The sequence below is a fragment of the Hemitrygon akajei genome, chromosome 12 (genome assembly GCF_048418815.1).
Source record: "Hemitrygon akajei chromosome 12, sHemAka1.3, whole genome shotgun sequence".
In the NCBI taxonomy this organism is placed as follows: domain Eukaryota; kingdom Metazoa; phylum Chordata; class Chondrichthyes; order Myliobatiformes; family Dasyatidae; genus Hemitrygon; species Hemitrygon akajei.
Window position 1 is genome coordinate 62,535,757 of NC_133135.1, and position 24,433 is coordinate 62,560,189.

A 24,433-nucleotide genomic window follows, 5' to 3' on the forward strand; every position below is an offset into this window, starting at 1 on the left:
CAATTGACTTTGGCTACCAGTCTTCACATCTGAAAATGTACCGTGCATTTAACTTGGAGTGCAGCACTTAACAGTGGGTTCCTAAAAGCTGTGAATCCCATTCCGGAGAATGCTGATTAAAGTTCATCTCTCTGTCTGTAGTGTGGATGTGAATCAGGAGGTGTGGTTGTATGTAGTTTCAAAGGAAGCATTGTAAGTGTGGAGCTGCCTTTTGATGTTGGGCATAGAAAATATGGAGCCTTACGTTGGGCCAGACAGACCTTTCCACCGAAAGTCTCTCCATGTGATGTCTGTTTTGTCGAATAAAGAAGCTGCTTTGTATCTACCAGTAATTTTCTATGGTGATTTCATTCACGCAACAGCAGTACACTGTTCATGCAGATCGTTCATTACACACTGCACTGAGGTAGAACAAGGTAAAACAATAACAATACAGATTAAAGTGTACAAGCTACACTGAAAGTGCAATGCAGGCAAACAAAGATGTATGATCATAAAGGGGTAGACTGTGAGGTGAAGAGTCTGTTTTATTGTACAGGAGGCCTGTTCCAGTGTATGGGGAAGAATATGTTCCACGGAATATTTAGTTAACTGTTACGGTCCTTTGCCCTGAGATCTAAATCACATTTCCAACTAGATACTTAAGATCATTTAATTAAAATAAATGGTCAATGTCACAAAAACAAAAGAGCTGGTTGTGGACTACAGGAGGAGTGGAGACAGACTAACCCCTGTAGACATCAATGGATCTGGGGTTGAGAGGGTGAACAGCTTTATGTTCTCTGCATTAACATCACCAAGGACCTCACTTGGTCTGTACACATCAGCTGTGTGGTGAAAAAGGCACTACAGTGTCTCTTTCACCTCAGACAATTGAAGAAGTTTGGTGTGGGGCCCCCAAATCCTAAGAATTTTCGACAGGGCGCAATTGAGAGCATCCTGACTGGCAGCATCACTGCCTGGTATGGGAACTGTACTTCCCTCAATCACAGGACTCTGCAGACAGTGGTGTGGACAGCCCAGCGCATCTGTAGATGTGAACTTCCTATGATTCAGGACATTTACAAAGACAGGTGTGTAAAAAGGACTCGAAAGATAATTGGGGACCCGAGTCACCCCAACCACAAACTGTTCCAGCTGCTACCATCTGGGAAATGGTGCGGCAGCATAAAAGCCAGGACCAACAGGACATCCGACTGCTTTACTCATGCTGACACAATTGTATCTCTATGTTATATTGACTATCCTGTTGGTCATACTATTTATTATAAATTCTATAAATTGCACATTTAGATGGAGAGGTAACATAGAGATTTTTACTCCTCGTGTATATGAAGGATAAAGTCAATTCAATTCAATACAGTTGCACGTCAGCTGCTTGTACAGTGGTGATTGACGGGGAAGGGATGGGAATTTGTGGCTTGAATTTTGAATCTATGCCCTCTAATCCTCTTTAAAGGATTGCCTTCTTCCTGCAGGCTAGTATATTAATTTAGCACTTCTGTGTTTTGGATCACAAGTTGGTAGGTTGCCGTCAGCAATCCTTGGCGTTGAAGTTGCGTGTTAACCGATGACAATTCAATGGGAGAGTCAAATTCCACAAATTGTAACAGTACTGACAGGGTAAACATTGGATTTATATAGCACTGCTCACAACCTTGTGAGGGCCCAAAGTTGTTCACAGTTAAGTACAGTGTAGAGAGTGCAATAGCCAGCTTCCAGACAGCTTCTAAATGCCGTATTTGAGGAGGGCTGGCAGGGAGAAGAGTGAGCAGCAAGCAAGGCAGAATCCTTTGCTTTTCAGGCTGTCTTTTAACTGCACTTAGAGGCAGATCATTGGTAGACAACCTCTAACAGTACAGTCAGTGTCAGCTATGGCTAAGTCATGTAATGGGAGTTTAATACACAGCCACATGGAAGTGGTACCACTGATGCATACGTGAACTGTAAGGAACCTCAGCCTACTCCGCTGGGAAAGGAAGATTAACTTGCACTCCTTGTTCTCCAGGCATTTGATCAGAGTATCTGCAGGGATGAGCATTTGGCAGTGGCTTTCTTTCAGCGAGGGATAACTTTGTACAAACATGAAAAGTAAGTTCTCTTCCTACATTTTTTTTTGGATTCAGCTCAGTACATTACATAGTGAAGTCGGTAGGTGCCCTAAGGTTTTCACAGTAGGCCAGACTTAGGGCTGCTTGGGAAAACTCTGAATTCAGTTTATCAGATTTTTTTGAAGCTGTATAATGTAGATGAGTACAGCACTAGATAGGCCATTCTACCCATGATCCTGTGCTGATATCAAAACCAGTTTATACAAAATGTCCTCCTCCCTTGTATCATCTATATCCCTTCATTCCCGTCATATGCATGTTCCTATCAAGATTTTTATACTCCACCAAACTGCCTGCTTCCATTACTACCCCGGTATCCTATTCCAGGCGCCTATCACTCCCTGCGTAAAGTACAATGTGTCCCTCACATCAGTCAGAACAAGCACTGCTTGCATTTTGTCATTTTCTTTTGGTTTCACTTGATGTGTGTTTGACAGAACTTGCGAGCCAAGGATCATTGATGGAAATTAAATTACTTGTGTGATGTCTTTTCAGAACTGTTTAATTTTATTGCATTTAATATTGCACCATATTGTGTTGTTCAGATATGAAGAGGCCTCAAGGGACTTTACAGAAGCTTTTAATCTACTGAGAGGCAACCAGTTAATTGACTACAAGCAGTTGGGCCTAAGGTACAAGCTGGGCGCTTGTCAAGTAAGTACAATTAAAGAACAAGTTTGCCTGTGCAAGACTGGCTCAGTTAGGGAAAGAAAGCCCATGAGGAAAGGGGTATCCTTTGGGGTGACAGGGACAGAAAAGAAGTCCAGTTGTTCAGTACATAACGGTAAGTTAGGAAACCAAGAAGATCCTACTACAGGCATTCCATGATAGGGAGGTAGGTTGCTGAGCAAGGGTCCAAACAGGGAAAATGGTGCTCACTCTGGAAATATTTTGGATTACAGAGGTATCCCCAAGCTTCATTCATGATGGCTTCTGCTTCTGGGACCACGGTGAAACCTTTACAGCTGGTCCTTCCGCTGAACAAATTTTAGATGATGGCAAATGAGGATCAAGGATCACACCCCCAAGAAGGCTTCTTGACCCGTCAGGGAGCTTCCGTGTGGGATTGCCGTGTCGGGAAGCCAAGCTTATCCCCCAAAATTCCATATGCTTTTGAAAGAGTCCCGGGTGTGGTGAATATTATGGTTGCTTCTTCTTGGCTAATGGCCTGAAATTCACCTGGTGACTTCTGCAACTGGATGTCACCTCAGTATTAATCCCCATCTATTTCACAATGTTAGTTGAAATGGAGGGTCCATGTTCTCAATACGTATGTTTGACTTTGTGGTAAACTATGTGTATACCCGTCTGGACATGCCCCTCTGCTGACTGCTCCTGTGGCTCCTCCCACAGACCCCTGTATAAAGGCGATTGGAGGCACTGCTCCTCCCTCAGTCTCGGAGATGTTGTGGTCACTTCTGCTGCTAATAAAAGCCTATCGTTTGCCTTCCGTCTCCGAGAGTTATTGATGGTGCATCAGGCTTGTAGTAAATGAAGACAGCAACTAAAAGGCAGAAAGTGTGCGTCATGCATTTTTGCTTCTGACCACAGGGAGACAATTGGCCCTGTGGCCTAATTAAGTTTCATTTATTCTTAGCATGGAGGAGTACACTGCAGTGCAGATAGCTCTGCCAGTTGTTTCAAGGTAGGTTGGAACAATCTAGTTTGAAGGAATACTAACACTATGGTAATGAAAGGAGCACAGACAGGCTTTCTTTGTCCTGACCAGGAACAGCTCCTGGGGTGATGATGCAACTAAAATATTTCGATTGGCTCAACTTGAATGATGAACTTCACCCAGAGATCACTTCTTCCTCGCTCTAGAAATGTTCATTTGATTGATGACAAAGCCTGGAATTTAGATGGGTGAGGAAGAAATATTGTGGGTAGAAAAGTAACTTACTATGTCACATCTGTGATCCTTCAAGCAGGGAGCAGAATTCAGTGAAGTGCATGTGAGAACGCAGATCCTCTCTCTCCACTTTTAAGTGGGTAACCTGAGTTACCTGTTGTTTTAAAGTTAGGCCGATGTTTTGGTGTAATATAGACTAAAGACTGTTGCTTCTAAGCTGTTCACTTAATTGGGTAACTATGGCCCATCTATGGCTGCCGGTGGGGAAAAATCAAACAGGAAGTGCTCAAGGACTCAGCAGGTCGGGCCACAACCGTGGGACAAGAAAGGAGTCAATGTTCCAGGTCAGACACACTTTCCCAGAACTTGGAAGAAGACAGAAGAGGCTGCAGGGTGAGGGGGGGGGGGGGGATGTCCCTGATAGGGTAAAACTGGGGTGGTCTTGAGAAAAGCAGTAACAAGGTTAACTGGTTAGTCAGTGAATGAGAGTAAATTAGGGGGTAATAACATAGATAAAGGAATGTGGGACTTGTGAAGTGCCCACCCATGGCTGTTGTAGTATCAGCTAGAAGTGATCCAAACCATTTGTTCTAAGAAGGTGCTGTAGGATCAGAGCACAGTGTGACAAAGATTTTAATGTTACTCCGTCTATAAGGCAATGCTTGTTTCTTCTTAAAGCCTGATGATTTAAACGTACAGACAATACCAGTTCTCTAACACTTCTGCTCTTCGATCCTCGCAGGTGCTTCACAATTTAGCGCTGGCACACGTTATGTTACAGGAATGGGACAAAGCTGAAAAGGTTATGAAGAAAGCCTTAACTTTTAAAACTGAAGCCAAGAGCAATTTTGTGGACCAGGCTCTGGAAGCTGTTTGGGTATTGTCTTCCTTCTGGTATTTCCCAGTTTATAGATCTTCTGTACTTTGCGTATCCACAAGCCCCTTGTGTGTTAACTGTGATTAGTTAGAGCATAGGAGAGAACACATCCAGTGAACTGTACATGGTTGGTCTCCTTACCCAGGGAGAGGTAATAATGCATTGCAAACAGTTCAGGGAAGGCTTACTTGAAATAGTCAGATTTTCTTAGGAGTGCAAGGACTGCTAGTTTCTTGGAAGGCCTGGGTTTGTAACTGCTGGAGTTTAATAGATTGAGAGGAGGCTTGATTGAAACATACAAAATCTTGAGGATGGCTTCCTCTACAGGAAAATTTAAAACTATAAGTCACTGTCAGTTTTTTTAAAGTTGTAACCAATATAAGACAAAGATGAGATAACTTTTTTTTCTAGGAATGGTACATCTTTGGAATTCTCCTGCTGATACTAAATACCTCAAACAATCACAAACATTAGTCACAATAAAAAAAATTCTTAAAGGTCTTAGATAAAAAATAGAAAACTTTCCAACCCATTGGTTAGTTCCAATGATTATTGCAGGGATAGCTTCTATCACTTTCCCTCCTGTGAAATATATGTGTACGGGCTCTCTGCTCCTCTGGCAGAGAGTTGCAGGATTTCCCATTATAGATGATGGAGAACTCCTGCAACAACCTGCCCCCACATTGATCTCGGCCAGAGATCAACGCCAGAATGCAGTCAGCAAAATGCCAACAAACTCCTGACAGCAAGTCTGGCATTTGTATGTTTTCACTGCTTGTGTTGACATCATGCAGCTGCTAACAGCTGTGCCAGGTTTGAGGTCTATTTGGTGATTCTCTGTCGTATTTGGCTTGTTAGTGACTAACCTGTCTCCACAGAAACGCGAGCCGTTTGACCTCCTGCCATTCCCAGAAGGGGAGTTCTTCAGACCGAAGAAAAAAGTGGTAGCTCAGCTGGAAAAGCAGGACTTCCTGGGAGAGGCCAAGGTAGTGACTCATCTCCATTTAACCAATCCGTATTTTGAATGATTGTCCAACTCAGTTGCCAAGGGATTTGGTTGGTAGGGCTTCAGCTTTCTGCTGCTGGCCTTGCTGCATTTCAGGGGGCCGTATCTCGTGATCAGATCTCTTTGTTAAATCTCCTGTTTGTGAGATTGTAGCCAAAGTTGTGGACAGGGCCAGAAAATTAAACCATATCAGAGGTGCTGTGAAGTGCCTGGTTCTGATTGGGGCGGAATTGATAAGGCCCAGTTCACTTCTATTTAACTCCACCATCCAGACCTTATTCTGAATATCCTTCAGCTGAGCTTTGACATACTCTGATGTTGAGAAGAAGTAGGTGAGTCTTCATCATTATACCCTCCTTTTCCAAAAGCACTTTTTATTTGAGGGAAAAAGGGGTTGTTTGATTATGCTTTAAGAAATATAGGCTAACTGAAAACCCATGGAGGGATAGCAACACAGAATGAAACATTTAGCAATGTTGGACAATTAGATATTACACAACGAAGGCTGATTGAGTGATTTTCGTCACATTTTTTTAAAATGAGTTCAACCTGGAGCAGTTTTGACTCCCATTTTTGTAGCTGGTGCCTTGCTACCTGCAGTAAATGGGGGCCCGACCTGTACCTGAGCCCTTGCCAATGTTGCTGTTCTTCAGGAAAGAAGACAGGTGACCCAGAGAGATAATTGCATCTTCGTAAATGGAAGACTGGTCCGTCTTGAAACGGCTGCTAGGGTAGAGCCTGGGTAGTGGGGTTAGTTTTTACTTTTGAAGCAGATATTGGCCCCCATGGCTGGAAATGTGGTTCCCTGGGAAGTGTTGTTCATAAGACACTTAACTTGAGGTGCTGTACAATGAGGATGCACAGTACAAAGTTTAGACATGATGGTAATAATGGCTTCCAAATTCCATACAGGGTAGGTTATTTTGACAACAGAGATCAGATAAAATGGATGACAGTGAATTCACAGCCCACTCTTTACTTCTCCTGATTTTATTTTTTTCTGATCAAGATCAATAGAGTTAGTGACGTTGAACATTGACAAGTCAATACCACAGCTTTTCTGTCCAGTCCTGCTGAAGGATTTCGGCCCGAAACATCGACTGTACTTCTTTCCATAGATGCTGCCTGGCCTGCTGAGTTCCTCCAGCATTTTGTGTGTGTTACCACAGCCTGTGCATCATCACACCAAATTGACATTTCCGGCTAGTTTCTGACTGTGCATCATTTATTTCTAGAGCAGTTTTAATGCAGTAAAATGTTTTGGCAGTGAGTATTCAAACAAAGCTTGATAGCAAGTCACATGGTGTAGGTATTAAGACTTTTCTACCAAAGCTCAGTCAAAGAGCTAAGGACATTTGAAAGGAGGAAATGATCACTGATGAATATCCTGTCAGGTTAGAAGCCTGTGAAGTCTCTACACACTGAATTCAGCTGCTCTCATTTGCTTGTGTTCTAGGTGGTTGCATCAATCATCGACAAAGATGAATTCTCTGGTTTCGCTCCCTTGCAGCCTCTGGTATGCTTCATTTTATGTATTTTTTTTTAAAAGCAAGAATGTATAACTTGAATCTTTGTTATTAAATGTTCACTGACTTAGATACTATCAACTTGATGCAAATGTTACTTCTGTTAGAATTGTGGGAAAGAATTGCACAGTTTGGGTGGAAGGGGAAGTGAACTTGGCACAGAGCTGGATCCACAGAGAATTCCCTATCTGACCATATCAGAAACTCTTTGAAATTCGAGATGTATAATAAATAGAAATGTCCCAAAAGGACCTAACTGTAATCCCTTCAAATGGAATAATGGGCCAGATTTTAATCTGGTTTTACAGTGCATTCCAGTTAATTGGGTCATCGGTTAATCGGGGCAGATGCTTATTTGGAACAACTCTTAAAGAACAAAAATTAATCGAGAAAATAGCCGGGATTCCCTTCATTTATTTAGGACACTATGCCACTTAATTGGGGCAAGAGACTGTTGCTGATCAGTTTCTAACTAGTGTCGGATGTGTGTACTTGTGTGACGCTACACTGTGCTTAGAGCGAATAGTTTTTAAATATCAGTTGCATGTGCTTGTGTTCAAAACCAGTGGGTTTTTTTCTCTGATAGTTGGTGAGAAATAAGCAGTGAGACAATTCAGAACTGTCTTTCTCACTGTGCTTCCAAGCATTCGGTCTTAGAGGTGACAGAAAAGGCCAGGAATGAATATAAAACAATTGCACTACTTCAGAAAACTTAGGAACTATGAAGAATTTCAAAGCTTCGACAATCCTCTTGAATATTGCAATGAAAATGAAGATTTGGAGGATGCAATCATCGATAGTGTTGTATAAAGGCAGTCCATTATCTGTAGTAGGAGCCTGCATTGATTAAATTTGTTAATTTGCAGTCATTCAAAAGAACATGGCAGCATACACTGAATGAATTCCTCCATTGATGATCATTAGGAACTAACACACAGTTTTGTAGTACTGTTGTAGTATTGATAATGTTCTTATTTGTTCTGTACTTTTAAATACCTATATAATTTGTTACTCAATTAAACAGAAGTTTGTCTTTTTTTTTAATACCTTTTTAACTATTTCAATGAAACTTGGACTAATTGTGGTAGTCGCTTCCTTGGGCCAAAATGTACTGGTCCTAATGTGTCCCAATTAACTGGAATCCACTGTGTATTCAACGTTAGAGTAAACATCTTTTCAAGGTGTTGCTGAAAGTGCAGTTGATGATTTAACAATGAGAGTATCCGATACTCCATATCTCAAAAATCCTGAGTGTAAAGAAGAAGCAACTGTCTGTCTCCTTAACCAATCAGATTGATAGTGTATGGAAGAGAACTGCAAATTAGGTTGGTGAATTTAGTATTGAATTTAGTACAGAAGTTACATTAGAGAAAAGGGAGAAGTGGACAGCAGAGATAGAGATGTTATGTTTTAAAACCAATTAAGATTGGAAAGAATAAGCATGCTTATTGTAAATGTTCAGTGCAGTGAAGGTGTTTGGTAGTTATTAACATGTGTAGGGTATTTCAACTTGCAATAACCTATCCTAATCTTTATTATGCTTGTTTGTATGAGCAACATGTAGTAACCTCAGGCTACTCGACACATTCCACTGATAAACTGGTTAATGATAAACTGTTTCCATGAAGCTAAGTAGCTCCGCCTGGACAAGAAAAAGGGTTTGAGTTTAATTACACATCTCTCCTTACCCGAAGCTACTAAACCGTGAGCCTAAATTACAGTGAATACCAACAGTGCTCCTGTTAATTTTGACTGAAAAGGCTGATATTGTCCAAGAAAGAGTGAAATTTAATTTTGAACTTGTACAGTTTTATTTTGTTTGGAAGCTCGGTTGCTTTGAATTTGTTTTGTAACTGGATTTAGGGAAGAAGTACTCAAACCAGTGCCTTAAGAGGCTTTATTAAAATGAGTGATTTATGTATCCTTTTTAAAAAACGAATGTATTTCCACTCTAAATTTTCTCTTGCTTTGTGGGCTGTGGATGTCACCAGCAATGCTAGCATGTCTATGCCCAGTTACCCCGAACTGAGAGGTGAGTTATTAATGAACCACTTCAGTGAGTCAGCAGTCAGGGAGGATAAATCCCTAGGGCCTGACAAGGTGTTCCCTCAGAACTTGTGGGAGGCAAATGCAGAAAACAGCAGCCTTAGCAGAGATATTTAAATCATCCTTAGGGACAGGTGAAGTACTGGAGGATTAGAGGATAGATAATGTTGTTCCGCTGTTTAATGAAGGCTCTAAAAATAAACAAGGAAATTATAGACCGATGAGCATGACATCAGTAGTGGGAAAGTTATTGGAAGGTAAACTAAGGGACCAGAAATGTAAGTATTTGGATAGACAGGGACCTATTAGGGATAGTGAGCATGGCTCTGTGCATGGTAGATTGTGCCAAAGTTGATGAAGACAAGGCAGTGGATGTTGTCTACATGGACTTTAGCAAGGCATTTGACAAAGTCCCACATGGGAGGTTGGTCAAGGAGATTCAGTCGCTCAGCATTCAAGATGTGATACTAAATTGGATTGGACATTGGCTGTGTGGGAGAAACCAGAGAGTGGTAGTAGATGGTTGCCTCTCTGAGTTGAGGCCTGTGACTAGTGGAGTGTTGCAGCAGTCGGTGCTGGGTCCTTTGTTGTTTATCATCCATATCAATGATCTCGATGATCGTGTGATTAACTGGATCAGCAAATTTGTGGATGACACCTAGATTCGGGTTGTAGTGGATGGTGAGGACGACAATCAAAACTTGCAGTGGGATTTGACCCAGCTGAGAAATGGCAGATTGAAGCGAATGAAAACAAGTGCGAGGTCTTGCAGTTCAGTATGAACAACTAGGACAGGTTTACACAGTGGATGGTAGGGCACCAAGGAGTGTGGTAAAATAAAGGCATCTGGGAATATAGGTCCATGATTAATTGAAAATGGTGACATAGGTGATAGGGTCATAAAGAAAACATTTGACACGTTGGCCTTCATAAATCAGTGTATTCAGTCCAGCAGATGGGATGTTACATTGAAATTGTATAAGATGTTGTGAGGCCTAATTTGGAGTATTGTGTGCAGTTTTGCTCACCTCCCTACGGGAAAGATGTAAATAAGGTTGAAAGAGTACAGTGAATATTTACAAGAATGCTGCTGGGTCTGGAGGACCTGAGTTATAAGGAAGGATTGAATAGGTTAGGACTTTATTCCTTGGAATGTAGAAGATTGAAGGGAGCTTTGATAGAGGGTTATCAAATTATGTGGGGTATAGATAGGGAAAATGCAAACAGGCTTTTTCCGCTGAGGTTGGGTGAGACTACAACTGAAGGTCATGAGTTAAAGGTGAAAGGTGAAGTGTTTAAGGGGGAACATGATGGGAAACTTCTTCACTTAGAGGGTTGTGAGAGTGTGGAATGAGCTGCCAGTGTAAGTGGTGCATTTGAGCTCAATTTGAACGTTTAATAGAAGTTTGGTTAGGTACATGAGTGCTAGAGGTATGGAGGGCTATAGTTCCAGTACCAGTCGATAGGACTAGGCAGTTTAAATGGTTCTGCACAGACTAGATGGGCCGAAGATGCTGTACTTTTCTATGACTTGAATTCTATTTAATGCTCAGTTGTTAGAAACTATGAATGGAAAGCGAGCCCAATATTTGTTTTTACTCTGTGTTTCGCAGCCACCTTCTCTAATAGTTGTTGTGCATCGCTGTGTAAACCTAGTTGTGGTTGGGAGAACATTCTGTGCCCTATTGAAGTCAATAAAATTAAATAACTAGCCACAAAACCTGGAGGCAATGTCAGTGTGGTTTACCTCCTCTGAGAATGTTATTATGCATCTTGAAGCCACCATTTTATTTAGAGCAAAACTTGGTGATTTCAAATATATGAATCAGATCTGTTATTCAAATTTCATTTACAGGCACCAGAACCCGTTCCTCAAAAGAAAGTACCAGAAAAATTCAAGTAAGTTTTTAAAATTTGAGCTCTGCCTGTATTTATATGGGATGCTGGTGAGCAGAGAACTCAGAGGAACTGATGTATGCATGTTTGCCTGTGGTTTCAGACTGCAGTGACTTATTCAGTCATTGGTACCCTTTAAACTGAGTACCAACTTCATAATCACATTCAGGTTTATTAACACTGTCATGTGTCATGAAATTTGTCACTTAGTGGCAGCAATGCAGTGCAGACTCAAAAATTACAATGAATTTGCAGAAGTAAATAGTGTGAAAGACAAGGTAGGTGTTCATAGACCATTGAGAAATCTGATAGTGGAGGCCGAGAGCTGTCCTTAAAACATTGAATGTGGCTCCTGTACCTCTTCCCGATGATGCTAATGCAAAGTGGACGTTTCCCAGATGGTGAGGGTCTTTAATATTGGACCCTGCCTCCATCTTGGAGCTGGCTGCGTCTACAACCGTCTGCAGCCTCTTGTAATTCAGTGCCGTGGAGGTTCCATGCCAGGATGTGGTGCACCCTGTCAGGGTGCTTTCCACCATACATCTTTAGGAATATGTTGGTGACATGCCAAATGACCTCAAGCTCCGAATGAAGTAAAGCTGTCTTTGTGATTGCATCAATGTGTTGGGCCCAGGATAGACACTGACATCAGGAACTTCAAGCCTTACACCACTGACCCCTCAAAGTTCAAAGTACATTTATTATCAAAATATATATACATTATACAACGAGAATTGTCACCTTACAGACAGCCATGAAACAAGAAACCCAAAAGAACCCATTTAAGAAAAATCAACAAACACCTAACGTGCAGAGAGGGGAAAAACACAAATCATGCAAACAATAAAAGTAAGCAAATAGCATTTAGAATGAAAGTGAGTCCTCAGACACAAAGCCGGGAGCAGTTGGTGTGTGCTTCTCCTTCCTGAAGTCCCTGGTCTTGCTGACTCTGTGTGGGAGCTTGTAGAGACACCACTACCAACCGATCCATTATACCTCCTTGTCGCAATCTGTGGCGTGGTTGACAGATTTATAGGAACACATACTAAATGTTAGAGGATCTCAGCAAGTCAGGCAGCATCAAAGGAGGGGGATAAACTATTGATGTTTCGGGCTGAAACCCTTCATCAGGACTGGAAAGGATGGCCATAGAAGCCAGCATGAAAAGGTGGGGGGGGGGGGGGGTGTTGGTAGGGAAACTAACAGGTAATAGGTAAGACCAGCTGAGGGGTAAGGCAGGTGGGTGGGGTAGGGATGAAATAAAAAGCTCCCTTTTCTCAATCTCTTTACTCCACCACTGGAGACAGTCAATCCACTGACTACTTTTACAAACCTATCAGCTCTCACAAATATCCTGACTATATCTCTTTCCACCCTGTCAATTGTAAAAATAGAACATTGAAGAGTACAGCACAGGAACAAGCAAATCAAAAACACCCAACACTAATCCTTCCTACCTACAGCATGTCCATATCCCCCCATCTTCTTACATCCATGTGCCTATCCAAATGTCTCTTAAAAGCCTCGAATATTATTTGCCTCTACCACCCTGCCAGGCAGTGCTTTTCAGGCATCCACTACTCTCTGAGTAAAAGGTTTACTCCTCACATCCCTCTTGAACCTATCCCCTCTCACCTTCAGTGCATGCCCTCTGGTATTAGACATTTCAACCCTGGGAAACAGATGCTCTCTGTCCACTCTAGCCCCTCGTAATCTTGTACACCTCTGTCAGATCTTTCCTCAGCCTCTGGCGCTCTAGGGAAAACAGCCCAAGTTTATCCAGCCTCTTGAGATAGCTCATTACTTCTGAACCAGACAGCATCCTGGTGAATCTCTTCTAAAACCCTCGCCAAAACCTCAGCATCTTTACAGTGGGGCAACCAGAACTGTATGCAACACTCCAGATGTGGCCTAACCAGAGTTTTATGAAGTTGCAACATAATCTCTTGACTTCTGAACTAAATGCCTCAACAAATACTATTCCTTTCTCACAGTTCCTCTGTCTCCGCTGCGTGGATTTGTGGGGGAGGGGGATGAAATCAGAAGCTGCAAAAGGAGTAGTTGCTCCCAGAGCTGAGCAGGGGTCCTGAGAATAAATTACTACAATTAAGCCGATGACACCGTTCACAGATTAACACCCTGCTGTTGTCTGCCTCCCACGCACAGGCGTACTTCTCCCTTTGTGGACTCTGTTTCATTTAGTGTCTCAGATCCCAAAAGGAATAAATCCAGACTTCACATAGTTACTGATGTTTGTGTCTCCGCCACAACCTTGATCTCTTCATTTCCATCAGTCAATTACTCTGTAATTTCACAAACAAGAGAAAATCCACAGACGCTGGAAATCCAAACAACACACACAAAGTGCTGGAGGAACTCAGCAGGCCAGGCAGCATCTGTGGAAAAGAGCACAGTTGATGTTTTGATCCAAAACCCTTTGGCAGGATTGATTCAAACTACACCCAACTAGGCTCATTTTCGAAAGAGTTATTCAGCTTAATCTCTTTGTAAGGGCTTATTCAGTTTCCTTCTTATGATTGAAATCTGTCCATCAGTTCATAGCCTATGAAGTTCGACAAATGATCAGTGGCATTATTTCTTTTTGTAGAGGTGGGCCAGCACATAAAATTATCTTGTTAACTCAGCCGTGATGTTTAAACATTGAAAAATGAACATATGGGGATATGACCAGGTTTAATAAAGTTTCTTTATCTCTGTAGAACACTGGAGGGGAAACCTTACCGTGTGTTATTTAACTTCATCCCTAATAATGAAAGGGAGCTGGAATTGCAGTCGGGAAATATCGTCTTCCTGCAGGAGCAAGGTCAGGACAACTGGGCCACAGTCATGTTCAACAACAAGGCAAGTTTCATGGAGCAGTTCTCAGCAGGGCACAGTGCACCCACTTTAGGAGATCATTGGATGTAGATCACAAACTCAGAACTGTATGACAATTTCTTTTATTCGGAGTACCATTCTGAAGGTTTGTGGTGAAATTATGGACATACGACGAATGGCATTTGAAACAACAAGCTAGCATGTCCATGATGGTTGGTTTGATGCATCCTTGTGTATGTAGAACTCAATGTTTTTAACATGTCAACATTGTCTGCAATAACAGATAGTAATTGAGGAAAAGCAACACAGTAACTGGTCTGAAATATCTACTAATGTAAAAATAATTTATCTTTGGCAGGTTGTTAGTGCCATACCTTGGGTCAGCCTTCACTCCTATGGGTTCTCCTTCAGAGAGTTGATGGGCTTATCCACACTGTCACAACCGGAATGTTAGGATCAAAATAGATTTGACTGTTGGGTCATTCTATGCCCTCAAACTGGCAAACATCCAAAAGTAAAGGATATCACCTCACAAATCTTCTAAACTAACACATCTAATACTGTATAAGCTACATGGTAATGGATGTGTGAATTAGGGGCCTTGAACAAAAGATTCTTCTTTTTTGGGTAACCAGGATGTTCTGTTGGATTCAGAAGATAACTTGGAGACATATTGAAGTGGACTTTAGCTTATTGACATGATGCTTGTTTCACCACAGAATCTGCTCCAGTTTCCACAATGCAGTTCTCAATAAATGTTCTGGTAATGAGTACTTACTCTACATCGTAGTGAACAATTGCACATATTGGAACTGGAATAAAGACCAGAAAATACTGGAAACACTCAGCAAATCAAGCAGCATTTGTGAAGAGAGGAACCATTGTTTCAAATCAGTAACTCTTCCTCCCTCCACAGGAGCTGCTTAACCTTATGAGGTCTCCACATTTTCTTTGATTTTGCCCTTCAGTAGTCATTGGAGAGCTCAGTGCCTGGACCTGTTTGTGCTTCATTTATTCGGTTGGTTCCTGCACCTGAGCATGGCTGACCAAGGGCCCTGATCACTTAGATTTCAGTAATCTGTTTGCTTCCCCAGAACAATTTGCCTCTCACTGTTCAGCTTTGGAGCAGCCTGCAGTTTGGCAATGTCATTGGCAGAGAGAGAGGTGTAAGGGAAGTGAACAAATGGGCTCTATTTCCTTGGTTAGCTGCACTCCCCACCTTTAGTTCCTTGTTCACATAGCTTTCCACCTGTTGTGACTTCACTCACAGAAGTTGCAGGTGCAAAGTTATAAAACCACCAGGGTGCAATTTATCAAAGGGAAATGGTCAGATACCATAAGACTACCGTATGGATACCATAATTGCCTGAATTTATATTTAAAAAATCAAACGTGAGAAATGCCTACAACTGGTGATGGCAACACTATCAAGTACAGATAGTACATCTGGGTGTGGATCTCCATTATCTTAATACATCAAAGGTGGAGGCTGAATCTCATCCTCATGGAAGTTTATTTTCTTATACAAGCATTAACACAGCTTTTGTAGATGACAATCAGCTCCAACTGCGAAGATCAAAATGTTCCCCAACCCCCAAAGATACTGTGACTATCAGTTCTGTATATAGAATATACATACGATTGCATACATTTCTGCAGTGGAAGTTACAGGGTAGAAGCAAGCCAGCTGCAATAAGATGAGCTGTCAATTTCCGGTGCATCTGAAACGGGAGGGAGTATTACCATTTAGAGTCACTGTTTTCTGTTCCTCTTCCTGTCTTCTCCACACTGCCCCATCTAGTGGGCTGGCTGAGAACTATCAAAACTCACCTGAACTGAAATTGAAATAAAAGACAGAAATACTTAAGCTCAAACAGTGTGTATGCAGAGAAACAAACTGGTGTCCTTTAATTGTACCAAAACCGGCTCTGGTTCCAATCCCTGTGCTGCCAGTATCATTTTGAACTTGGCAGGGGTGGTAACCTGACGTTAGCTCTTTGGCGCCTCAGGAAGGCTCACGTGACTGAGGAACGGTGGTGGATGTCGCAGTATCACTGAGGATCACCTCAACTTGAGTTTATTCATACCACTTTTAACTCTCGTAGTAGCATTAATTCTTGTCCAATTGTATAAAACAACATGATGGGTGTTCTTGCACTTTTTCAGCTCAATATTGTACATAAAATTTAATTTTAAAGATCTTCCCAGCAGCCGTTGTCACGTTTAGTTTGGTTGTGTTAACATGTGAAGTATGCTGCTTATAGACATTTGCTAACTCTTTGTTTCTTGTTTGTTAGACTGGGTTAGTTCCCTACAATTATTTGGAACCACTGGAGCCAGTGAAGGTAAAACTGTTTATGAAACAAATGACTCTTTGCTTGATGTTTAGAAACCTTTTATGGAGTTTCAAGTTTTCCCACAATGACTACAGAAATCACAGGGACGTGTAGTATTTGCTCCCTACTCTGTGGTCATCCCACTCAGAGGCAGCAAGCCAGTGTAGCTGGGTTTAGGGAACTCGTGTTGAGTGAACAGTAATCAGTCAGTCCCAATAACAACCTTGTGACAGCACATGAGTATTCTGGTGGTGGGGTGGGGGGGCTCCAAACATCAATTAGTTTTTCAGTGCCCAGGAGAATTGCAGATTGGGCCACCTATTGATGGTGACCTGTGATCGAAAGCAAGAGGCACACTTCAAGTGTCTGAATGCGAAGGTGCCACTGGTAAAACATGGTGACACTTTGCAGGTAGCTAACTACTGACAATTCTACTAAATTTCGGGACTATGATCACTTCAATCTGTGCCTGTAAGTTCCTGCCGGGAGGTATGCTTTTGCGGTGTCTGTACAATGGGCGTTTTTGTCGTATCCTGAAATATTTGGTGAGCTGGACTCTTGAGTATGCAGGTACGGCCATGACAGCCATTGCTGGAGCGGACTTGGGGCCAGACTGAAGGGGCGGGGCCCGGGACCACGAGTGGATAATGAACGATGTTTGACCAATTTCAGCGCTGAGCCTGACTAAACAGATTTAAGCTGAGGAAGAACTGGGATTCAGTTCACCGCTCCATGAGGCTTTATCTCGTCTCAGTGCTAAACTGACTCTCTGACTGTGGCCTGCAGCCTTCGCATTCACCTCAGTGGCTTTGTGGCTGTGGCCTGCTGCCTTCGGACGCCTGGACCAGCTGCAGTACTGAACTGGCTCCAAGGCTCTGGACTTGCTTCCAGGGAGTCTGTGGTTCACTTTCTGTGGATTGTTTGCTCTTTAAAAAAAATGGCTTGCATGATTCATTCTTACTTTTTTTTGCTCTTTTGATGAATGACTGTCTTTGTGGTGTGGGGTCTTTGTAAATTTTGTTGTGTTTCTTTGCTTTGTTGTTGCCTGCAAAGTGAATCGCGAAGTTGTATATGGTATACATACTTTAATAATAAATGTACTTTAAGCTGAATTCAGTTCCCTTCCAGCAGTGGGATGTTACTATAACCAAGTCAGAGAGAGAACTATTGATACTTTGCTAAATGGAATTATAAAGAACAATGCAAACCCACCCTAACTTTATCAGTGCAGAAAAAAGTTTGTAAATACTGTTTTGTGTAGTGTATTTTAAAGAAAACTCCAAGTTGAGCTTTTCTATAAAAGATAACAATTTATTTTGTGTGCACTTTCTGATCAGGCAGAAAGATCACCCCCTCCTGATATCCCTGCACCACCCGACACAACAGCTCCTGACAGACCGCCTGGTGTGAAAGGTGAGTAGTTTCACCGCACAGTGCGATTATAACTACAATTGTCCTAGCTAAAAAAATTTTAACACATTCAATAGGAGAAATTAATCACTTTTCATGAGGAATCGAATAAAATTGCAGGAAACACTCAGGGCACATCTGTGTAGAGAGAAATTATCTTTACAAGTCACAATTCTTAAATTGGTTCAAATAGAAAGTCCTGGATGCAAAACATAATTTTTTTCTTGTATCTCCACAGATGTAAATTGTTGAGTGTTTCCAGCAGTGTTTTTATTTCAGGTTTCTAGCATCTAATGCTGGTGTGGGAGCACAGGATCCACACTTGTTGAAAGGTTCTATAGCAGATTGGTGCCCTTTAATAAAAACCACACTAAGCCTTCCTGCAAAGCAGTGATGGTGTGCATGGCATCCTTGGAAAAACAAGAGAAATGTATGTCTTTTTCCCTTGGCCCTTCTGGCAAGTAAAGGTAATCCTTAATCTTTAATTATAAATGTTACAGTAATCAATTGCACGATTAAACACAAGATACAAGAGCAGAATTAGGTTATTTGGCCCATTGAGTCTGCTGCACCATTTGGTCATGACTGATCCATTTCCCTCTCAACCCCATTCTCCTGCCTTCTCCCTGTAACCTTTCATGCCCTGACTAATCAAGAATCTTTCAACCTATGTCTTAAATACACCCAATAACCTGGCTTCCACAGCCATCTGTGGCAACGAATGCCACAGATTCACCGCCCTCTGGCTAAAGAAATTCCTCCTCGTGTGTTCTAAATGGACATCCCTCTATTCTGAGGCTGTGCCCTCTAGTCCTAGACTCCTTCACTATAGGAAATAACCTCTCCACGTCCCCTCTATCTAGGCCTTTCAATGAGATCCCACCATATTCTTCTAAATTCCAGCAAGTAAAGGCCTAGAATCATCTCGCGCTTCTCATATGATAAGAATTTTCATGAATCTCCTTTGAACCCTCTCCAAAGTCAGCACATCCTTTTTTAGATAATGTACTTAAAACTGTTCACAATCCTCCAAGTGCGGCCTCACAAGTGCATTATAAAACCTCAGCATTACATCTTTGCTTTTATATTCTAGTCATCTTGAAATTAATGCTAACATTGCATTTTCCTTCCTCACTACTGACTCAACCTGCAAATTAACCTTTAGGGAATTTTTCACAAGGACTCCCAAATCCCTTTGCATCTCAGGTGTTTGTATTTTCTCCCCTTTAGAAAGTAGACTCTGCTTTTGTTCCTTCCGCCGAAGTACGCAACTATACATTTCCTGACACTGTATTCCATCTGCCACTTCTTTGCCCATTCTCCGCATCTATCCAAGTTCTTCTGCAGCTTCTGTCTTTCTCAACACTACCTACCCCTCCATCTATCTTCATATCAGCCGCAAACTTGGCCACAAAGCCATCAGTTCTGCCATCCAAATCAGACATTGAACATAAAAAGAAGCGGTCCCAACACTTAACTTGTTAAGCAGCCTCATGTTGTCAAAGGTCTTCTGAAAATCCAAGTAAACAACATCCACTGATTCTCCTTTATCTAGCCTACTTGTTATTCCTTCAAAGACCTCCAACAGATTTGTCAGCCAAGATTTTCCCTTGAGGAAACAATGCTGACTTTGGCCTATTTTACCAAGTGCCTCTGTGTCCCCAAACCTTACCTTTATCAATCGACTCCAGCACCTTCCCAATCACTGAGGTCAGGACAACTGGCCTATAATTTCCTTTCTTCTGCCTCCCTCCCTTCTTGAAGAGTGGAGTGACATTTGCAATGTTCCAGTCCTGCAGAACCAAGCCAGAATCTAGTGATTCTGGAAAGATCATTACTAATGCCTCCACAGTCTCTTCAGCTACCTCTTTCATACGTAGTCCATCTGGTCCAGATAACTTATGTACCTTCAGACCTTTCAGCTTCCCAAGCACCTTCTCTAATCAACCAATTGATTAAGTTAAATTCACAAAATGGTTTCTGAAAAAAAAATCAACTGTTTTTACAGATGAAAATTTACCCAGCATGCCCAGCCCACAGGTGATAGAACCTTCAAAGAAGATTCAGGTAAGAGACTCTATGCGTTAAGAGAAAAGAAAGCAAGTTATTGACTTTGTCCTTTGTCATCATTTTTAAATGTTTCATGCACAACAGGGAGTTAAGCTGTGACCATCATCACGTAGCAAAGGCAGCAGCTGTTACATGGATCACAAAGTTTAAACAACAGCAAAATATTAACTGGGTTTTGGTAGCATTGGGAATGCTGTCCGAACACCAGGTGCAAAATCAGTCGATAATCTCACTCTACTCTAAAAGTGGTAGGAGCCAGCAGAGACTTAGTTTAATGCCTCAGATGAAGAACCACACCTCACGCACTGCATCCTAATTATTGTAATGAAGATCACGAGCTCACGTTCTACAATACTGAACCCACAACTGCACATTACACATGTTGCTTCCTATTCCTGTTCCTATAAGACTGCAGGTACAAAGGATTTAATCTAATCTCGTCAGGGATTTCATTAACTACTAACAGACCTATGGGTACCTGCTCATCACTGGCCCCAGACACCAGATTTAGTTTGGTGATGTTGGTCCAGGAGTTACAACCGGTACAGGAATGGGTGCTGTGCAATTTTTTTTCTAACTAAGAACATGTGTCATGGTGGGAACCCAGGGCTAATCCCTCCACTGGTGCTCTCACACCACTGCATTGTCCAAGGCTTGCAGTGGAGAAGCTGCTGTGGCACTGGGAGTGGGCAGAATGTGGTTACTCTGCACTGAGGTGCGGTGCTCAAGGCTGCCGAGTACACTTTCAGAGGTTGTTTTGTTGATGACCACTCGGGTCCTCTCTCAGATGTGTTGGCAAATGTAGCCTCTCACTTGAACTTGTTACATTAGAGAAATGTATTGCTGTCCAGCCAGACAGAAGAAAGAAGACATTAACTTGCGTCACATTAGACAGGAGGTAATAAATGACATCTGAATATCTAGTGTGTCAATACCTGGAGAAGCTGAATACGATGTCGTATCTGAGCAATCACTTACCATGCTAACCAGAGTACAGGCCTGAACCCTAGACACCAGCATTCAGTGAGAACACCATTTGCCTCAGCCTCTCCACAGCAAAGCATGGAACAATTTAATGTTAGATTTGTGCCAGTTTTCCTGCACCCTGGTGTCTGGTACATATTGCTATATAACAACTCCACAAGTGTTCCTGGGTCTGTATTTTGGATGCTAAGTGCAGTAAGTTCTTTCATTGTTAAAGTTAGGGCTTCTTCCTAAAACTAAGAATTTGTGAATTTCTCCATTCTTCAACTATGATTTAACTCAATTTAAGCAAAATAGTGGAAAGTGATATGCGGAGAAAGGCTTGTGTTCTGTGATAATGTTTTGAATCTGATGTAACTGTAATTTCCTACGATGCTGCTGTCTCTAGCAAAGTCAGAATTTGTTGAACATTGACAGTTGTCTTTAAGGCAGCAGCAGTGAGTCATTTTCTTGAACAATTCAGTTCATCTACTGCTGTTAAGGAAGTATTTCCACAACTTAAGATTTTAGGGGGGTTCTTGGGGGTGATGTAATTCCCATTTGCCTTCTGTCCTTCCTGGTGTCATGTTGTAAACATAGCCTTTTCTAGGTAATGTCTAGGTCACCTCTCCAGGTAATGTCCTCTGTATCCTGATTTGCCTAATAATGGGTGAGAGCAGTGTAGTATAGATGTTTCATCATATTCCTCCTGGCACCTTGGAATATTATCCAGCAGACACAAACATTCAAACTCTACAAAGATTCAATAGAGTGGAACTGGGGCCTGTTGTATAAACTTGCTTTTAACCATTATCTCATTACTTACCACTAAGTTAAGAAATGTGATTATTCCAAACAGTGTGGGTGTTGGTTACTAACCTTAACTTTTCTTCACAAGCCAATCTGAGCTGTGTAATTTAAAATTACAATAATCTGAAATTCTTTTCTTCCTTGTGGAATAGCGCAAGAATCACACCATGCCAAAAGCATGTATAGTCAAAATACACTTCAACTATACGGTGGCTATACGTGCAAAACCAGGGTTGTTGCTCAGTGAGTTGCTGGCTGTCATCGGTCGGAAGTTCAATATATATGAAAAGATCATTGAGCTGAGGTAGGTGAAACTTATCATATATTCCCAATAGTATTGGATAGCCTACAGAGGTACACACATCTTTCTGTACCTACAAATCATGAGGTAGACATCTGATGGAATGAGCTCTGCCCACTGCCCTAGGCACAGAGGTGCCCCATCAGCCACCTAATGTATTATTTCCCCTCAGCAGCAGCACTCATGAATTAAATCCAGTACGGTCTTAGGAAACTCTGTCAACTCCTCCCAAGTCTGTGATCTGTAACAGCAAGGGGACGAGGGTAGATGGTACACTGGGTTTTGACCAGAAATAGCAAACCCACATTAAATACAGTCTGGACCAAGTCATGTTTGTGTGATAGTTTATTGGCACTGCTTCTAAATTGTGTTAATTTCTCCCCAGTAGCATTAAATACCTTCACCAGTAAGACTGCAGTAGTTAAAGGCAGCCCACCTCCATCAACAAGTCAAGGGTAATTAAAAAAGGCAATAAATGCGGCCCTGCCAGTTCCACCCATATCATAAAATAACTCAAAGGATGATGTGCTCACTAATTGCTAATAAAGCAAGTTATTTGAAGGATAAACGTGAGATGGTTGAACGTAAGGTCTGTCCAGTAAGATGGCGGCACACTCGGTTGCAGTGGCTTCTACAGGGCCTACCAAAGGTGGTATTCTTTTTTAAACAAATGTTATGAGTGTAAGACTCTGCTGGACATTAAGAAGTTAAAGCACTGCAAGTCTATCCATCAGTAAATTGCTCACTGGCAGAGAAACTGAAGGAGTAGGACTTGGTGCGGTCCGTGCTGCTGCCTGTGTCAGAGGAGTTGGTGTATGAAGCTGGTGTGCAGTCTAACAGAGAGTGATCGTCTTAATCGTTTTTCTTGTGATCTCAAGACCCTGTTGGATGTTGTTAATATGGAATGCTGCAAGTCTGATTCACTGATTTATTGTTGGACGGCAAGGGTGGATGGCGGGGGGAGCTGCGTAGCCTCGGTCACAGTGAGGACGAGGCCTTAAGCCACAGTGTCACCCGTTTACAGCCACCTGGGAGGGAGATGTGGTGACGGTGCACTGCACCGGAGTGCTGAGGGTGATATGGCAGTGTGTCCAAGCTGGAGTGGGTACTGCCTCACCCCTGCCCCAATATTTGCTTGGCAGAAGACAGGCCATATTGTGTTCGACTGCTGCAACATTTGTGGACGCTGGGTCTTGGGCTGTATTTTACTGATATATTTGTGCATGCTACCTTATAAGTGCTATATGTGCCTTTTGCTGTGTATGACTGTTGGTGTTTTTTGCACCTTGCTGTTTTGTTTGGTTGTATTAATGTTTATTGTATGGTTGAATGACGATTAAATTTGAACTTCTCCAACCAGTAATGTCAGAGATGTAATTGCATAGTAACTTGAGACTAAATCTTAGCATAAAATTTGTGAAGGTGTTGGCAATTTCACTATAGTTAGGCTCACATACATCTTTATGGCTGAGCAGAGATGTGCTTAATGTCTTTTCAAAATCATGGAAATTGGGGTAAAGATAACTAAAAATACAAACTATTTGCCTGAAGTGTTTAATTTACCAAATTTAAGTAAATAGCAAAGTGCTTTTCATCTGTGGTTCTTCTTACTAGTTACAAATCACAAGCGGAGGGTAAGCTTATTCCCATTACCAGTGAAAACAAAATGAAGCAAGTGTGGAGTGAAGTCAGAAATCTCCGTTTGGTCGTTTGGTGCAAGTTTCTGGAGGTATTTATTCTTACTGTGAACATCACGCTTTTCCACGTGCTTAAAGCTCTAAGTGTAACATTATAATGCTCTATGCTGCAGCTCGGAGTGGGAAAGTTTTTGCAGGATTTCTTTAGCAGGTTTAGCGGTGTTAAGCATTTGCAAAATAGGGGACTTCATGGGGAAATATTATCCGGAGCAAAGTTTACTTGACATATTACAGTTAGAAAATAATAAGGTGAATATTATTTTGGAATTCAAGAAGATAATGAAGGCTCAGAACTCACTAAGAGAAATGTAGAAGTTTCCAATTTTAACAATGGCTGGATAGTGGAGAACAAAGATTAAAACAGATTGTGGTAGGTTATCAACAGATAATGAAAGCTCAACCTAGCAAAAAGCCTTAAGGAAAGGGGTGAGATCAGAAGAGAAATTAATGTTAAGAGGATGTATGAAAATAAAGTGGCAAGTAAAATCAAGGAAAATGTTACAGTTTCTATAAAAATGTGAAGGGAAAGAGTGGATCCAGTTGGAGATCAGAACAGTAGTTGTGTACACTTTGAAGAAGTACTTTTTAATTGGCTTTACAAAACAGAAATAAGAGAATGAAATTAAGAAAAAGTGTGAAAAGTGTGAAGATAAACATGGAGGAGGGGAGGGAGAGAACGAGAGCAGGCGCTCAC

The 24,433-nt window shown here is 41.8% G+C and overlaps 1 protein-coding gene across 1 annotated transcript in view; it reads left to right on the forward strand.

The window, feature by feature from the left end:
- Positions 1-24,433, forward strand: part of ncf2 (neutrophil cytosolic factor 2) — a 32,263-nt gene that overhangs the window by 1,358 nt on the left and 6,472 nt on the right. The window contains exons 2-13 of the mRNA XM_073063273.1: positions 2,009-2,091; positions 2,657-2,765; positions 4,706-4,840; positions 5,719-5,826; positions 7,303-7,362; positions 11,274-11,317; positions 14,035-14,176; positions 16,450-16,497; positions 17,826-17,901; positions 19,907-19,965; positions 21,894-22,045; positions 23,657-23,771. Coding sequence (XP_072919374.1) covers positions 2,009-2,091; positions 2,657-2,765; positions 4,706-4,840; positions 5,719-5,826; positions 7,303-7,362; positions 11,274-11,317; positions 14,035-14,176; positions 16,450-16,497; positions 17,826-17,901; positions 19,907-19,965; positions 21,894-22,045; positions 23,657-23,771 — 1,131 coding nt within the window. The remainder of the gene's footprint in view (positions 1-2,008; positions 2,092-2,656; positions 2,766-4,705; positions 4,841-5,718; positions 5,827-7,302; positions 7,363-11,273; positions 11,318-14,034; positions 14,177-16,449; positions 16,498-17,825; positions 17,902-19,906; positions 19,966-21,893; positions 22,046-23,656; positions 23,772-24,433) is intronic.